Source organism: Colossoma macropomum, unplaced genomic scaffold (genome assembly GCF_904425465.1).
Source record: "Colossoma macropomum unplaced genomic scaffold, Colossoma_macropomum, whole genome shotgun sequence".
In the NCBI taxonomy this organism is placed as follows: Eukaryota; Metazoa; Chordata; class Actinopteri; order Characiformes; family Serrasalmidae; genus Colossoma; species Colossoma macropomum.
In genome coordinates, this window is record NW_023495250.1 from 86377 (window position 1) to 104592 (window position 18216).

Genomic DNA, 18216 nt, shown 5'->3' on the forward strand with positions numbered 1-18216 from the left:
AGCTAAAAAGATTTTAGGATTGAAATGATACTATAGCTTTCTCCTCCAGAACGTTTTAAGGGGGTGGTTAGACCAGCTTGAACTCTTTGTTGGCTGCAGTGATAGAGCCTTTTATTGACGTGGCGGACTGTAACTACGGACAGCCGAAGTAGTATTATTTGCACATCCAACTCAATGTGATTCATGTTTAGTATTAACCAATGGGCATGATTGGAAGAAGAGCAATGGTACTTGAGCAAGAGACGTGTGGCGTCAAGATAAGTTACACGTGTTAAAGTGCAAGGGTCTCTCAGGCTAACCTCAAAACTGGGGCTTCTATCTTTGAGATTACCCATATATAAGAAGTGGTTAGAGTGAAGCGTAGGCGCTCCCAGGACACTCTCCTTGTTTTTGGAACATTTCTTTTGTTACTAGCCTGTTTCTCAAGATGTCGTGTCGTTTACTGGGTGTGCTGAGAAGGTATGTGTCTTTTTACCCTTTTTATCATAAAATGAAATGTTTTTGTAACTTTTGCATGTGCTACCATTGTTGAAAAGCTACCAAAGTTACTGTACGAGTGTAGGTGCTCGTTTACCTAACCGAGTGACTGAAGAGTTTGCAGGTAGTGCGGTAAGTTGGTTTTAAATTCGGTATTCGTTGGAAATTCAACCATCTTCCTTTGATTTCTCATGAAATGAAAGTTCAGCAAAGAAAATAAAACTATATTTTCACTCTCCCAAGAAGACAGAAAACAAACCACAACAAAAATATTTCAAGAATGTCCTTCGTTCAGTTTCGCAGAACATACGTTTGGTAAAATGCTTTAATGAATCAAAAATGACAAAACAATCTCCTGTAAGTACCCTTTAGCGTGTTGAAACTTTCCTTTATTGAATTTTACTCATTTTTGAGTAAATCTGGATAAAATAAATTTACTGTACCCATTCTGTAGTACTTCCCTGATATTTTACACTTGAAGAGGACATTTCATACAAAAAAGTAGCTGAAAATGCTTTACAAAATAAAAATTTAAGCTGCTTTTTAAATGTATCTATTAAGGGTGCCCGACAAACTTTAGAAGGAAGTGAATTCCATATCCATGACACACAAAAAACTAAAGTTTACACCAGTTACACCAGTTTTCTTCATTTTGTGTTGGGGCCTCTCAAAGAAAACAGCATTCACAGATCTTAAACTCTGGTTGGGAGTATAGTTTCTAATCCACAGCATTAACTATAGCATTGAGTCTTAAATACTAAAAAAAAAAAAAAAAAAACTTAACATTTGTTCTGGGTCCCACAGCTAGCCGTTGTAATTTTCAAGAATAAGTGTCATATGTTTGCTGTCATTGTTCTTTTTTAAGATCCTTACAGCCACATTTTGTAACAGGGATAAATAGTTTTTGTAGATATGTATTTTTCCATGAGAGACAGCATTACGGTAATCCCGTCTTCTGGTAACAAATGCATCCTCCTTTGAGGCATAACATTTGCTATTTCTTCAGGTGATAAAACACAACCTTAGAGATGTTCTTTATATGAGGAACAATGCTAAGATCAGAGTCTATTATCTTGCCAACTTATCCTGGTTTATCCAACTTTTTTGACATCCAACTAGACATATCTTTTAAACTTAGAAACTAATTTCATGTTTTCTGATAAATCTCCCCAGAGGCACTGTTTAGAGGGTTAAAAACAATGAATTCTTGTCAATCTGCACAAGTGATTTCACAATGCTTTGATAGAAATAAAATTTCTATCAGAGAAGTATGATTTTTAACCATGGTTTTTTGGCAGCTGCAAGCTGTAGCAAGCTTAGGAGAAGCTCTTCTTTTTGCTAAAAGTGATTTAATTTCTGATTTAAAGTCCCAACTGGCATGACACAATCGTTCTAGGGCAAGAAAAAATAGCCTGTAAATTTAAGGTGTGTTTTCAGAAACTGCAGTCTGTGGTAATCTTAAAGGAAGTCGCTCTCTTCACTACACATCATTTTATATACTTTTACATTCTTGTAGCTAAATTCATGGGAAATAAAACTTTCTTAATGAGTAAAGCAGTAAGTTAATTGAAACGTAATGAAGGATATTTTTTAAATATATTTGGTTGTAGTTTGCTGTCTGCATTAAAGAGAGAGTTGAAAATATAAAACCAAATTTACTATGCTTTAGCTGACAGAACTTGAACTTGTGACACAAAGACTAGATGTTCTTGACCTGCTGAGAAATTATTAACTGATTTGTGACCCTTGTGGAAGATGGTTTCTTCTTCTGAGTCCATTTAACAGCATTCAGGTGTAAGGCTGGCATTTCTAGTGAAGTATAATGTAATCCAGTCTTTCTAATCCTCATTCCTTTTTTGTTCTGCATTCCTTTACTGTTATGTTCTTTTAGAGGGAGTAGTATCATTGCTCACAGACAGCAAATCTGCACAGCAGGAAATCATCTCTTTAAGCTTTTTCCTACATAGAGCATGCTGCTGACTGATAGTTCTCTTACAGAGCATGTTCATAAGTGTGTGGTTTATGACATGGATTCAGTCTCTGTTTCTAAGCTACAAGATAATTTCTGACACAATGACATTTCTTCAAGTGAAAATTAGTTATTTGAAAAATTCTGTGAGACTGCATATGATGTGGGCGTGCATGTGTGCATGTGCTTGGGGAACAATTAAACCAAGGAGAGTAGGGCGGAGGGGGAGTAAGTGCGTATACTTGCCTGATTGGCCCACTCTCAAGGAGGTGTGTGTTTGGCTTCTGAGGATAGGAAAGGAGCAAAGCTCAGGAGCTATCTATGAGAGTAAATGAAAGAGCGAAAATAAGAATCAATGTGATGAAATCCTGATAAACTGGGAACTTATCTGTGTTTTCTGGTGTCAGTTTATCAGACTACTGCACTTATTTTGATATATTTTTAAAACCTCAGTCCTGTAGCCTACATGTAATATGTTACAAAAAAGAGTAGATATTAGAAATAATAATAAAACTCCTTTGATGGGTAAAGCGTTAGTCATCTTTTTGAAGCATTAAGTGAAATACATTATAAAGCAGTAAATGCTGCAAATTTTGAATATTTTCAGACATTATTTTTTTCAGAGAAGTTTTAGCATGATAGAATAAAAGCAGGTTCTGTGAATAAAGGGATAGACACCAATGAAAGAGAACAGCAATGTCTTCCTCATATGTCTTGAACTTTAGTCATCTAATCAAGAGTCACTCTATTTGAAAGTAGTTCTCATTACTTTCTTAGTCAAAAAAGTTAACGAAGCTAGCTAGAGCTCGAAAAATGGTGACAGTAAAAAGAAACTTATTATCTGTCTTGCACTCTCTCTGTCGCTCGCTCTCACAAATCATACCCCTTAACAGGAGGTAATAATTCATTTATCTTCTCTTATTTTGTCTGTATTAGTTTTCAGCTTTTTGCTGTAGCTGGGTATGACTGAACCTAGATAGACATTTTGAACAGCAGTTGAGCAACAGACTTTTTTTCATAATTGAGCAAGAACTCTTCTTGAATTCGTGCCAAGAAATGTCTGAAGAGCAGTTCTTCATATGTGCCTGTGCTTTACAAATCATATAGTTAATTCTTTTCTTCATTTAGGTTTTCATTCCACAAGCATGAATGTTTCTAAACATGTTCATTCATTCTAATATATTTTTTGTCCTATTAATACACAGTTGTCTGAAAGTTTTGGAACAGTAAGGACAATTCCTTTGTTTTTGCTATACACTGAAGACATTTGAGTTTGAGATCAAAAGATGAATGAGACGATAGATCAGAATTTCATTTTATTAGCTGATATTTACATCGAAACAGGGCAGTGGCAGCATAGAGGTTAGAGATTTGGCCAGTTGCTCACAGGGTTGCGGGTTCTGTGTCCATGCAGCAACTACATGAAGCTGGTGACTCACTGACATTACCAGCTGTTGCATTTTTCTTTTGTGATTTTGACCACAGCTTCTTTTAGTTGTTGTTTATTTTGGGTTTTTTACCTTGAGTCTTTTCTTCAGGAGGTGAAATGCGTGCCGAATTGTCATTGACTTGGCCAGTCTCTTGCTGCAAAATGGAGTTCCTTCCAGTTAAATAGGTGCATTTCCTTGTAATAAAAGGCAAAATGTTTCTGTAGACTTCTGTAGACTAGCATAATTATTTACATCAATAAAGATTAGTGAGCCTGTTTCAGAAGCATCCATGACACTACCTCCACCATGTTTGACAGATAAGCTTGTAGGTTTTGGATCATGAACAGATTCTTTCTTTCTCCATACTTTTGCCTTTCAGTCACTTGGTAGAGGTTAATCTTGGTCTCATCAGTCTGTAAAACTGTTCCAGAACTTTTGTTGCTCACCTCTGTATTTCTTTGTGAATTCCAATCTGGCCTTCCAATTCTCTCTATTTGCATTTTGTGGAAGGCCTCCATATTTCTGCTCTCAAAGTCTTCTTTAAACAGTGGATTGTGCTATTTCCACCCCTGCCTTGTGGAGGTTTTTTCAGTCATCAACTGCTGTTGTTTCTTTGGTTTCTTTCATTTTCAAGACATTCCAAATTGTTGTATTAGCTATGCTCAATGCTTGTGCATCTTTTCTCAGCTTCAAAATTCCTTTTTTTTCTCCCATACACTTAAAGATGGCTCTTTAATGCTGCTTTAGTAAAGAAAATGGTTCTATGTAGAACCATGAACAATCAAAAAACACTTTGCATGATTAAAGGGTTCTTTTCATCATAAGAGGGTTTGTCAGATTGATGAAGAATCTTTTATACATGGTTCTATATAGAACCTTTTTGAAAAGGGTTTTATATAGTACCAAAAAGTGTTCTTCTATTGTTATGATTTCAAGCTTGTAACAATAGAAGAAAGCTTTTTGGTGCTATATAGAACCCTTTTTAAAAAGGTTCTGTATAGAACCAATTAAAGCACATTCTCTGTCAATCTGAAGAACACTTTCATCATGTGGAGAGTTCTTTGAGTGTTCATGGTTCTATATAGAGACATTTTCTTTAGTAAAGAACGCTTGAAGAACTGTCTTGACTTTCTGGATTTCATGTTGGTTTATCCTTTTTAACAACAAATGCAGTCTTCACAAGCCAAAACCCAGGGCTCAAACCAAGAATAGACATTCAGAGCTATTAATTCATTAAACAATCAATCTAACAGGGGACACCTGGGCAACAAGAACCACCTGAAAAATGGGTGCCATGTTCTAAGTCATATAACACATCTAGATGTAAAGATCAGGAAATAAACGATAAAATTCTGATCTATTGTTTCATATTCATCGTTTGATCTTAGTGTATAGGTAAAACATAAGAATTCACCTTGCCATTCAAATACTTTTGGAGGAGGATCATGTGTATTTTATGCACAAATGTGATCCAACACAGATTCCACAATTGTCAATAGTGCCTTAAATGAATATTATTATTATTATTTTTATGGAATGGAAAAAGATTTTTTTTAAACAAATTTAATTCATATTGCTTGACACAAGAATTGATATTGCATTTACACATAATTGAAACAGTTGGCCATTAGTGGCAGCACTCATTTGCTAGTGCACTAACTTCAGATTATTTTATTTTCATTTGCATGTATTATTCTTGTTTGGCTTTGTGATCTAAATATACATTTTTATTGTTAAGATAAAAAATTTCTTCTCACACAGATAACAAATTTCATACCTTCTTAAAACACCAGCAAAACTATTAAATCCAACTCTATATGAGCATAAGACTGCATGACCTTATAGCCACTGGATTATTTGCAGCTTGGAGTGAAATAATTTAGTCCCACAGTTTGTACATTAATTAGTTTAATTACACAAATTACTTGATTTCTCTGTAATGGTGATTTTATTATGTACCTAACAATTGGTGGATGTTATTGTGTTTACAGGCGGGATAGTTTTGGCACAGCTGCAGTAGGGTTTCGCTCCCTGGCTTCCATTCCCCCGCTCCCCCAAGCTGTGGTGGAATTTGTCTCTGGTGCTGTGGCAGAATGCAATCCTGCTAAAGTGCATGTGGTGACAGGCACACCTGAAGAGACAGCAGACATTTTGGCTGGCATGGAAAAAGAAGGCATGGTGAAAAAATTGCAGAAATATAAGAACTGGTGAGTAATGCAATGTCAGTTCTAAGCTTTGCACTTAAAGTAGGCACCTTTACTATATTGTACTTAGGGCTGGGCGATAAAATGATAACGATAAGTATCGCAATATAACTTTTCTCGATAGAACTATAAGAAATGTTCGATAAATTTACGATGTGTGTATGTGTATATATATATTTTTTTAGGTCACCATCAATATCAAGCATACCTAATAAACTTTTATGTAAACTTTATCACAATGTACAATTATTAATCTTCTTTTGTATTATATTGTGGGTCACAGACAAATGCTTAATTCTCACAGATGTTTTTGCTAAATTATAGTAGACAAAAAGGAGACTCCAGATATGTCTGATAAAAATGATGAAGATATTCACAGCATCAAAACTGAGAAGGCTTTTAGTCTTGGATGAGAAATAGTTGATTTATACTGCCTTTATGGCAGATGAACATGAGCATTGTTATCTTGGCAAATCTGAGGAGAATTTATGACATTTTATGACCTTTTTTGAGATCTCAACAAAAAGAAGATGCATGTGAGAGTCTTTTTGCTGGGGAGAAATATCTAAGCAGCTAGAGACTAAAGCAAAAGGTTGACCTCTAACCTCACTGCTGATTCCTTATCCAATTTTGCTTCCTAATTTTTTTTTGTCAAATTTACACCAAAATTGACCATGCTTGTAGCTTATATAGCATATAGGATTAGCATAAAGCCATTTGTTGAATTGCGTACTCACTTTGTAAACACCAAAATGTAGTTGAAAAGTGGTACCGGAAAGTGCAGAGTAAAATTGAACATGCTGTTATGCCTGGGTGGTTATATTATATTGTATTATTCTATATTTTGTATTTATTATTAACTCAGGTATTGTTGTTAACATGATGTTCTCTAGTATTGTACATGGTGCTATTTGCCTTTTATTTGCAGTTCAGTCAATTTGAGCATTACAGAATACATAATGATAAGTAATTATAGATATCAAATGATATGGAAAAATATATTGCTGTGCACTACTGTGCAGCTAATGCTTCTACACCCAAACACTAGGTTAGCATGTAAGAGGTCATTAAAATTTTTGCCACTGATAACTGCCACATTTATATTTGTAGGGAATTTCTAAACAAATGAGGTGATTGTAGCCAAGTTGACTGACCTTTTTGTCAAACTTTTTCATTCCCACTACAATAAGCATTCTGTTAAACCAATAAAAGATTGAGAAAGATCTCAACTCACCACATTTGAGTGCTCTGGGGTAATGTAGACATTGAATGCAGCAAACAGCTGGGATCCTATTCAGCATTACAAATAAATTACTGTCAGAAAGGTTCTTAATTTCTCACTATATTGGTTAGCTTGTTTTCTTAGTTTATACATGTGTTTTGGTATTTTATAAATGTTATGTTTAATACTTCAGTAATTTACAGTATTGCTTTCTTTTCTGAAAAATGGCATGTAATTTACAGTAATCCAATATTATGTTAGTAATATTTAGCATAGGCCTTAATTTGTGCAAGAACAAGCCAGATCAGGAACTAGCACCTCGTTTATGAAACAAATTTGTCATTTCTGTGATCCATAAATATGCATCATGAAAAATCATGTGAAAGCATAGCATATGAAATCATAACTTCAACCATTCACATAAAAAAAATTGTAAATTTGACTAAAACGTTGCTAGCTGTGAGAAATTGCATAATGTCACATGTACTTGTCACATCATGTCAGTGCATTGAAAGTTCAAAACCCACACTATTAGGCCCGGATCATCCATTGGATTCTAGGAGAGCATGCCCAGGGGCCTGAACCATTAGTGAGGGCCCCACAAGCAGTTATGAGAAAATCTAAACAGCTCTCTTCTCTGCCAAATGCCGTAAATGTAGGGGTGGGAACTTTACTAACAGGACAGTGGGAGGGCGTTCCTTTGAATGTACTTTAAATTTAAAGCTCCAGATATTCAAAAGATGTGCATGGGGAATCTGTAAAGACAAGACCTAAAACTTCGGCAGAGAAGGGGATGCCCATAGCTGGCAAATTACAAATAATATACTTTAATGTAATGTTGGGGAGATCAGAGCTGGAGCTGCTTTCAAACTGTGCCTTAAAGTCCTTTGTATGAAAGATGCAAATGTTGAGCAGCAAGATTTTATTATTTAAGAAAGCAATGCTAAAAATCACTTCAACTGTTAAATGATTATTAAAGAATTGTACTGATTTATAAACATGCTGTTTGTTGTAGCTGGCTGGCCCGCACAGACCCTAAAGATGTGGCTCGTGTAGAGAGTAAGACAGTGGTAGTGACTAGGCAGCAGAGAGACGCTGTTCCCATTCCAAGTAGCAGCATCAAGAGCCAGCTTGGCAACTGGATGAGTGAGAGTGACTTCCTGAAAGCAAGAGAGGACCGTTTCCCAGCCTGCATGACAGGTCTGTTTGTGTGTCACAGTTAAGCTTCTGGAGGGATTCTGAATTAACAGGCCATACTGCCTGATGAAAGAGCAAAAACATTAATATGTTTTGACTTTGACGTCTTTCCTCTATGTAAGTCTTGAGCTAGTATTCAGTCAGACATTTTAATAGATTAATTAAATTAGGTACATGTAAAATGAATGTGTGTTATGTTTGTTTCACATTTATATGCCATTCTTCCAAGAAAATGCTTTAGTATGAACATCCTTTCCCTTATAAATATGCATGGACTTTGATGAGTTTGTCAAAAAAGTATACCTTGTCTTAAACATAGGCTGCTTGTATTGTGTTGTTGATCCTCTGGTAACAACTGTGTGTCTAGATCTGGGATATATTAGACGGTAAACAAAATGTCATAGTCAACATGTTGTGAGAAATCCTAAGACCTAAGCATCTTTAGAAAGCAGCAGAATCGGAGCATTTCTGAAAAAGCAAGGCTTGTGGGCTGCTCTGATCAGCAGTGGTGAGAACCTACCAACAGTGGTCATGAGAGAGTGTTGGATGGCTAAGGCTTAATGAAGTGTGAGGGCAACCAAGGCTATCCCATCTTGTCCAAACTGACAGAAGTGCAACCGTGGTACAAGTCACAGAAATTTTTAATGATGGTTACAGGAAGAATGTGCCCATGTTACCCCTTGTCCACCATCAGAAGTGCCTACAATGGACACCTGAGCATTGGAACTGGATCTTGGAGCAATGGAAGAAGGTCGTCTGGTCTGATGTGTTCTGTTTTATTTTACATTGCATGGACGGCCGGGTATGTGTGCACCATGTCACTGGGGAAGTGATTGCACCAGGATGCACTGTGGGAGGCACACAGTCTGGTGGAGGGAGTGTAATGCTCTGGGCAATGCTCTGCTGGGAAACTCTGAGGTTTGACACATGCCACCTACCTAAACTTAGTTGCAGGTGAGGTACATCAATGGTATTTCCTGACAGTAGTGGCCTCTTTCAGCATGATAATATGCCACACTGCACACATTGTTCAGGAATGGTTTGAACATGGAACATGGTGAAGAGTTCAAGGTGTTGCCGTGGCCTCCAAATTCCCATCATTCCAAACAAGCATCTATGGGAACAACAAGTCTCATCCGCAGTGGCTCTGCTTTGCAACTTACAGGACTCAGAGAATCTGCTGCTCATGTCTTGGTGCCAGATACCAGAGGGCACCTTCAGAGTCCATGCCTCGTGGGTTAGAGATGTTTTGATGGCACGGAGAGGAGCAACAGTATATTAGGCAGGTGGTCGTAATGTTTTGTGTACATCCTGAATTATTTGCACTCATTAGGAGCTGATTTTTTACTTTTTTAGCAAATGCTGTCTATGCCCAGCACCAGCAGACTTTTAATTATGTACACATTCTTGTCTCTCATTATTTTTCAAACAGTTTTGCAGTTAAACATGTTTAAAGAGTAGGGAATGATGCAACACCCTCAGCCAGGGGTGACATGTAAAGATCTGGGGTTCAGCACAATTCATTGTAGGAATGTTTTTGGGCATCCTCCCCAGGAATTCTAAAACCTTTTTTATTTAAAATGAGGAGTTAGACATGAATACATCTTTCCGGAATTCAGCGCTGATTACTGAAGTCTCTTGTAAACAAAATCTTAAAAACTAGAAAAAAAAACACATCAACCATCTCTTCTACATGCCTTCTCTTTACTAACAGATAAGCAATTTATTATTATATTTTGAATTATATATTACTGATGGGCTACTTTGAAACACTAAAACAAACCTTTCCACCTGGATAACTTGATAAACAATTTAGAGGTCTGCTTCCCAACCCAAGGCCTGTTAAAATTTTGGGTTTTAGGTCGATTTTATATGCACAACAACAGGCTCAAATTGGGTCTGTTTTTCGGTGAGTGAATTTTATGTAGTAGATTTGCCCTTTTTAACAGCATTTTGTTTATAAATTCATTTGCTTATGCATTTTCTCTCTTGCAATTTCTGTCTCTAGTCTGTAGTTTGTTATAGCACTGGAGTTTTTCGGAGTTTGTGAATGCGTCCCTGAATGAAAACATAGAGGATCAGGTGAATGTGCATACATGTGAAACGTGGCCATTTCGGGCTGGTTAAAAAATATGCCCAGGAAAAGGGACGCCCCCTCAGCCCTCCCCTTTCCTGTCTTTGGGCATATTCTTACTTAGACGTGTTTCTTGTAGTGAATATGGTGTGACTGTCCTTGGGAATTTTTTATTTTGTTGAAATTCATCAATGTTTATTCATTTTGCCACTTGGTAGTAATTATGCTAGATAATTTTGAGTCTTGGCATGTACACTGATCAGGCATAACATTATGACCACCTCCTTGTTTCTATGCTCATTGTCCATTTTATCAGTTCCACTTACTATATAGGTACACTTTGTAGTTCTACAAATACAGACTGTAGTTCACCTGTTTCTCTGGTGGTGGTGTGTCCACTCTATTAGACATTGTAGATGTAAAGTCAGAGACGATAGCTCATCTGCTGCTGTGCAGTTTGTGTTGGTCATCCTTTAGTCCTTCATCAGTGGTCACAGGACGCTGCCCACAGGACACTGTTGGCTGGATATTTTTGGTTGGTGGACTGTTCTCAGCCCAGCAGCGACACAGACACAGTCAGTGTTACTGCAGTGCTGAGAATAATCCACCACCCAAATAGTACCTGCTCTGTGAGGGTCCATAGGCGTCCTGACCCCTGAACAACAGGGTAAAAGGGGGCTAACAAAGTATGCAGAGAAACAGATGGACTACATTCTGTAATTGTAGAACTACAAAGTGCACCTATATAGTAAGTGGAGCTGATAAAATGGACATTGAGTGTAGAAACAAGGAGGTGGTCATAATGTTATGCCTGATCGGTGTAATAGTCAAGTAAAAGTCGAATTACAAGAATTTGTGTATTTCAAATACCTCCATCTGATTTTTCATCATTTTAAGACATTAGATGATTTTGTAGGCATACTGTGTATGAAGATTACTATAAACTACAATCAGAAAAAATATTTTTGGATAGGAAATGGCAAAGACTTTGATAAATTCTTAATGAAAAATGGCATTAGTATTGCTGTGCCAGTAATAAGATAATAAAAGGCCTTATATACAGTGTTTTTATAGGTCTGACACAGATTTGTTTTATTACATAGTATTTATTTGTATTCCTAAGCAAATTTTGTCAGAGTTAATTGTTTTGACACCAGACAAAAAAAATGTGTTAAATCAATTGAGACAAACTATTAAATATGGCTCTTAATATTTTGTTCTTTCCTTGTCTCCCCACAGGTCGGACAATGTATGTTATCCCTTTCAGTATGGGTCCGGTTAACTCCTCATTGGCCAAATTTGGTGTTCAGGTAACGGACTCTCCATATGTGGTAGCCAGCATGGGAATTATGACTCGCACAGGCACACCTGTCATGGAGAAACTTGCACAAGGGGTAGAGTTTGTGCGTTGCCAACACTCATTGGGCAGACCTCTGCCACTTAAAGGTACTAATGTTGTATTCCAATCAAGCCAAGTTTGTGTACAGTGCCCTTCAGAATTATTGGCACTCTTGTTAAAGATGAGCAAAAAAAAGGGGATGAAGAAATATTTATGAAGAATGGCAAAATTATTCAAAGAAAAAAAATGAACATACCCCAACAAGTAATTTATTTGTAGGATGTGTAAGAACAATTTTAAGTTTTTATCCTGTTGGAAAACATCCCAGGTGGCTCCTCACTAAAAGTTTGGATTGTGCAAAGCTTCATCAAGGAAAGGAAAGCATTCGGAGAAAGCCTAATGAAGTCTGGTTACTAAAAATAATTTTTTTTTTGTACATTTTTATATCTAAAAATACAAGTTATTTCATATGGGTCACTTTTTTATATTTAATATTTGCAAGAATAATAGTTATAGCCTTTATTTTATGTTTTCATTTTTTTTTTGAAAACAATGGGTTAAAATCCATGATGGAATGTGTTTATGTGTGTGTTTTCTTTTTTTTTTTTTTTTAATAATTTTACTGCACTGCAATTTTTGGTTTTCTCTCCCAAGTTCAATGTAAAATCTAAAAACAAAAATTTTTCATAGACTCCTCCTTAACAATGGAGGGCATGTACTCATATTTGCCTGCCAGTTTTTATTGGAGGCATATAGTCATCACAAATGTGCCTCCTGAGCAAGAATGTTTTAGTACAAAATGAAATCACATCAGTGAACATGTGCATTCATCATGGACAGACACTGGCACGGGAGTCTTCTAGTGTACCTTTTAATGTGTGCACCGGGGAGCAGGGTCACATTTTCCAAACTCTAATTTGTGAACAACGATAGTGAACTGTTTACCCTTTTCTGCTGGATTTTAAACTATACAAACCCCACCCCAGCTGCAGCCATGTACATGCCTCCTAGACAGAAAGGGTCTGCAGGCATTTACTTCTACCTGTCTGTCTGCATGTTGTCATTGTGTGTCGCCGTCTTAAATAAAGAACTATGGGATTTACAGTCCCTATTTCTACAGTATCAATCAAATTAATACTGCCTATATTGATTTTTTTTTTATGCCTGTCAAAGGAAATCTCATCAGCCTGTCTGAATTGTACAATGAGAAAAAAAAAACAGTGCTAGTTTAAGATTTATAGAAATACAAGGGAAAGTTTTTAATGGGGGGCTGGAACATTAGAGTTTATATTTAACATTTATCATTCTCTCAGTTCAATATATTGTTCTTGGAAATGCAAAATTTTGAAGTTGGTAAAATGGTAGCTGTTTCCTGATTCCTTCATGACTGCATCAATTTGGTTAATGGAATAGAAAAAAGTAATATTTTCAGACTTTGACGAATTGTTTTTATTATGTGACTGTATCAACCATATATTACATAACAATGTTGCTCCTAAGATGTAGGCTTAGCTTTTTAGCTTTGCCTTCATGATTGTGCTGTGAGATGTCACCCATTTGCCTTGCAGTCAAATTGGAGAGCATTGTCCCTGCCTGTGACACATAGATCACCCAAATTGAATTGAATTTATACATTTCTCATTATTTTAGATCTCTAGAGCGTTTAATGAGCTGCTCTAAGACTGATCAATTCTGTCAAGCTGGTGATTAATCTGCCTTTATCATGGATACAATTAATGATGGAGGAATATTGCACTTGTACAACAAGCTCAAGCTGTGTTGTAATGTTCAGCATGAAGTGAAGTTTCCTTAACCAGACTAAAAACAAAGTACTTCTTAGATAGGTAAAATCATAAGCAAAATACTTCTTCATTCACCTCAGCTCCGTTGGTGAACCAGTGGCCTTGTAATCCAGAGAAGGTGTTGATTGCACATCTCCCAGACAGCAGGCAGATCCTGTCTTTTGGAAGTGGCTATGGTGGAAATTCACTTCTTGGAAAGAAGTGTTTTGCCCTCCGTATTGCCTCTTGCATTGCCAAAGATGAGGGATGGCTGGCTGAACACATGCTGGTGAGAGTAACTGGCGAGAATGCTTGTTCTTTGTGAAAACAAGTGATTTTTAATACATCTTTAAAAGATCAAAAATATTTTAATCTTGCTAATCTGCTGACATATTGACTAAGCATTCACATCTACACATGCATGCACAGAGCTTTTTAAATGTTTATTTTCCTTTGTCTTTTATGCTCAGATTTTAGGAATCACAAATCCCCAGGGTGTCAAACGGTATTTTGCAGCAGCTTTCCCAAGTGCCTGTGGGAAAACCAATCTGGCCATGATGAAGCCAGCACTGCCAGGTTGGAAGGTGGAATGTGTGGGAGATGATATTGCTTGGATGAAGTTTGACAGTCAGGGTGAGGACATATTTTTAGTGGCAATCCTAGATGTTGTATTAGTGCTGCTAGTATTATTAAGCCGGCACTTATTAGTCTTACAACAGGGAAATTTCACCTCCGCAATATAACCAATCCGTGCAGTGAAACACCACATACACACTAGGGGGCAGTGAGCAGTGCCCGGAATGGTGGGCAGCCCTATCCACGGTGCCCGGGGAGCAGTTGGGGCTTCGGTGCCTTGTTCAAGGGCACCTCAGTCATGTACTGTTGGCTCAGGGGATCGAACCTGGAAGGCTGGGTTCCTAACCTCCAGCCCATGATTGCCCATTATATACTTCTTTCAAAGCAAATATTTCAAAGCTAAACAATTTTGGTGGTCTGAGTTCATACACTGTGGTGTGAGTCAGTTGCTAAACAGAACTCTTAATAACTATGTTGTTTGTACTGACACCTCTCATTGATTCTAATTGGTCCGTGTTACATGGTTAAGAGCGTCACTGCTTGGAGTAGGCCTCTAGCAGTGCTGAGTGTCAAAGACAGATTTTTTAAGTATATTGAGACATGTTCAACAATATTTTGATTTCGTTTCATCATTTGAAGTACACTGCTTGCTTTAGAAGCTTCCTACTGTGTGGTTAATGATCGTTTATTGCAAGTCTAGCTAATAATAGATGCCCATGAACCCTAATGTAGCACATCATATTATATAATATGTTGTTCAAAGCTGATGCAGTAGTAGTCTAACAGTGGACTGAAATTTCAACCAGTGCAACGTTATTTCTTGCACTGCTTTGAGTATAGTGAAGCTCAGTGCTGATTTCCTTACAGGTTTCAAGACCGGTTGCAAACTGTTTGTATTGTATTGATTTTGTATTCAAAATCATATTAGCTCATGGCTGCAGTACAGTTCCACTTCAGCTTTTTGTAATTCAATATATTTTTAATAAGCAATAAATGCAGAATGCCATCTTTAATTTACTACACCTTATCCTGCTAATCGAAGTCAAATTGAGCAATGCAAAATTTATATTTTAATTGTGAGCCTGAGACATGTACTACACTGTTGTAAATGGAGAAAAAACATGGTTATCATTTCACTGTTTGCTGCCATTCTTAAATGGTATCCTGTTGCCATTTCCTGTCTTGAAAAGGTCTGTATTATGTGAAGCTGATGCTAAGAACATTCTAGTAGTTAGGCATATAGCTGAACATAAGAGGAATGGTGCTTCTTGTTTCATCAAAATGTTGTAGTTCCTCTTTTGGAAAATTCGGACAGTTAAACTATTTTTACTTAATTTACTTTTCTTTCTAATTTTTTTCAAACTAAAAATAGCCACGGGAATTATGCAACATTTTGGTCCAGCAGTTATTATAACCTGGCAGATAAACAGGTCACACTTAATACATTCACAAATATAAATGTCTGGAATTTGTTTAAAGGCTAATACTACTAATACTATTTGCTGGATTTTTGGCAGAAATGATTTAGCCTCATGCAGAATAATACGTAGCTAGTGGCACTACATGAGCTACTTATGGTTTGTCAGATATTTTAAATACATGGCAATAGCTAGTGTGTAGGATAGGTTGTTAATTAGCGAAATAAATTAATAAATAAACTGAACAAAGTGTTGGTTCCTAGGACTGATGCAGAGAACTCTATTTATTTCCCAGGCAAACTCCGAGCCATTAACCCAGAGAATGGGTTCTTTGGTGTCGCTCCTGGCACCTCCGTGAAGACAAACCCTCATGCCATGAAAACCATTTCTGAGAATACAATATTCACAAATGTGGGTGAGACCAGCGATGGTGGAATTTGGTGGGAGGGCCTTGATCCTCCTGAACCTGGCATTACTCTAACAGACTGGCATGGAAAGCCCTGGAAATCTGGTAAGGTTTGCTAGGGAGACTGTTATAAAAAGCATTAAATATTTGCAAAATGCAGACCTGCCTCACTTCTTTGCTGTTGCTATGTCTTACAAACTTTCAGTTCAGGCCACCTGGTAGCATTCATAGCACTAACAGACTAAAACATTCAGTAGTAGACTAATCAAACCAGGGAGAACTTTCAGCCTCTACGCAGATAAGGGGGAAATTATGTAAATTTTTAGTTTTTGCCAAGCCATTCCTTAAAATAAAGTGAAACTTACCTTACAGCACACAAAGGTATGCTTGTTAATAGTGCATTGATTAGTGACTGCAAAACGTCTGTACATTTCAAATAGTCTGAAATTTTTCATCCAAAATTTTTACAGCTTCAGGGATGAAACAAAACATCATCTTACAAATGGTCCACTTTTGTTGCCATGGACACTTTGTTTGGTGATTTCCATGCTCAAACGCACCTGACTCAGCTGAGCTCATTACCAGGTTTAAATGATTAATGTCACCAAATTACCCCTTCTCTAGCTCTTTATGAATTGATTTGGCTTGTTATTAGCCAGGTTTTTGTTTGAATTTTCTTTTGCACATTAAACAGAGTAGCAGTTATATTCTGTCACCTGTGCGGGTGCTTGAATGTAACTGTTTCACCATTTAATATAGATTGGGAAAGTAGAAAAAAAACTTCAGCTTTGTCGAATTTCACCTCAGCGCCCAAACCAGTTCCCAAGCCACTTACAGAGTGTTGTTAAAAGAAGAGATGATGCAACACAGTGGTAAATATGCCCCTGTCTTAGTTTCTTTGAAACATGTTGCTGGCATCAAATTCGAATTGGGCTTATATTTTTTTTAAAATAATTAAATTACTTACTTTCAACATTTGATATGTTGTCTTTGTACTATTTTCAATGAAATATAGGGCTTACATGTTTTGTACATCATTGCATTTTGTTTTTATTTACATTTTGCATAGCTTCCCAACTTTTTTGGAAACAGCGTTGTAAGAAGGTGAGTGTGAGTACAGAAGGTCTTGGCAATATAACAATATTTATTGTTATTTATTGTCATTGCTATAAATTAGTTCATAATATTTCACAATATGCTTTTCTAAGCAGATCATGGATATTATCAGTACTTAAAACACTTTCCAATTGTATGCTTGATTACAAAGAGAACAAAATTAGTTCTGTTTAATTTAATATAGTTGAATGAAAATAGGGGCGGCATGGTGGCACAGTGGCACATTCCCAGTGGCGACCAGGGTCCTTTCTGTTTGCCGTTTGCATGTTCTCCCCATGTCTGTGTGTTTTTCCTCTGGGTACTTCGGTTTCCTCCCATAGCCCAAAGACATGCAGTCAGACCAACTGGACATGCTAAATTGCCCCTAAGTGTGAGTGTGTATGTGAGTGTATATGTCTGTCTGATTGCCCTGTGATGGACTGGCGACCTGTCCGGGGTGTTTCCTGATGATATTTTTTCAAATGTGGCAACTTATTAGTTATCTGAAAAAATAAATATTGTATCAAATCGTTTATCGTCAAACGTTTTTGAAGTATTGTGCTTTTACATTTTTGACATGTCACTTCAAGTGTACGGTATATGAGGATTGTAACCTCTTGTTCCATCATTGCCTCTCTGTGGTGTCTTCCTTTCTGCTCCTTAGGTTCGTCTATGCTGTGCGCGCACCCTAATTCCAGGTTCTGTGCTCCTGCAGCCCAGTGTCCCATCATAGACCCCCTTTGGGAGAGTGACGAGGGAGTGCCTATTGATGCCATCATATTTGGTGGAAGGAGACCAGAGGGTTGGTACCAAAGACTGAAATCCAGTTCTCTTTTTTGCTCTTCGCCATATCTTATGTGTTGGCAATAACACATTAAACTGTATGTTCTACTTTTCTCTTTTGCAAAATGGAAACATCTGTCTAATAGCATTGTGTAGCCTAATCATGGTGAAAATGCCACCTCAGAAGTGGTGCTTATGTGGCATTTTGAAGTGTTAAAGTATAAGTGATGTTAATTTGTAATGCA

At 37.0% G+C, this 18216-nt stretch overlaps 1 protein-coding gene across 1 annotated transcript in view; it reads left to right on the plus strand.

Annotated features, from left to right (window-relative positions):
- Positions 1–137: 137 nt before the first annotated feature.
- Positions 138–18216, plus strand: part of pck2 (phosphoenolpyruvate carboxykinase 2 (mitochondrial)) — a 30041-nt gene continuing 11962 nt past the window's right edge. The window contains exons 1-8 of the mRNA XM_036561436.1: positions 138–459; positions 5868–6083; positions 8318–8502; positions 11813–12019; positions 13795–13982; positions 14164–14326; positions 15983–16198; positions 17853–17990. Coding sequence (XP_036417329.1) covers positions 428–459; positions 5868–6083; positions 8318–8502; positions 11813–12019; positions 13795–13982; positions 14164–14326; positions 15983–16198; positions 17853–17990 — 1345 coding nt within the window. The 5' untranslated portion in view covers positions 138–427. The remainder of the gene's footprint in view (positions 460–5867; positions 6084–8317; positions 8503–11812; positions 12020–13794; positions 13983–14163; positions 14327–15982; positions 16199–17852; positions 17991–18216) is intronic.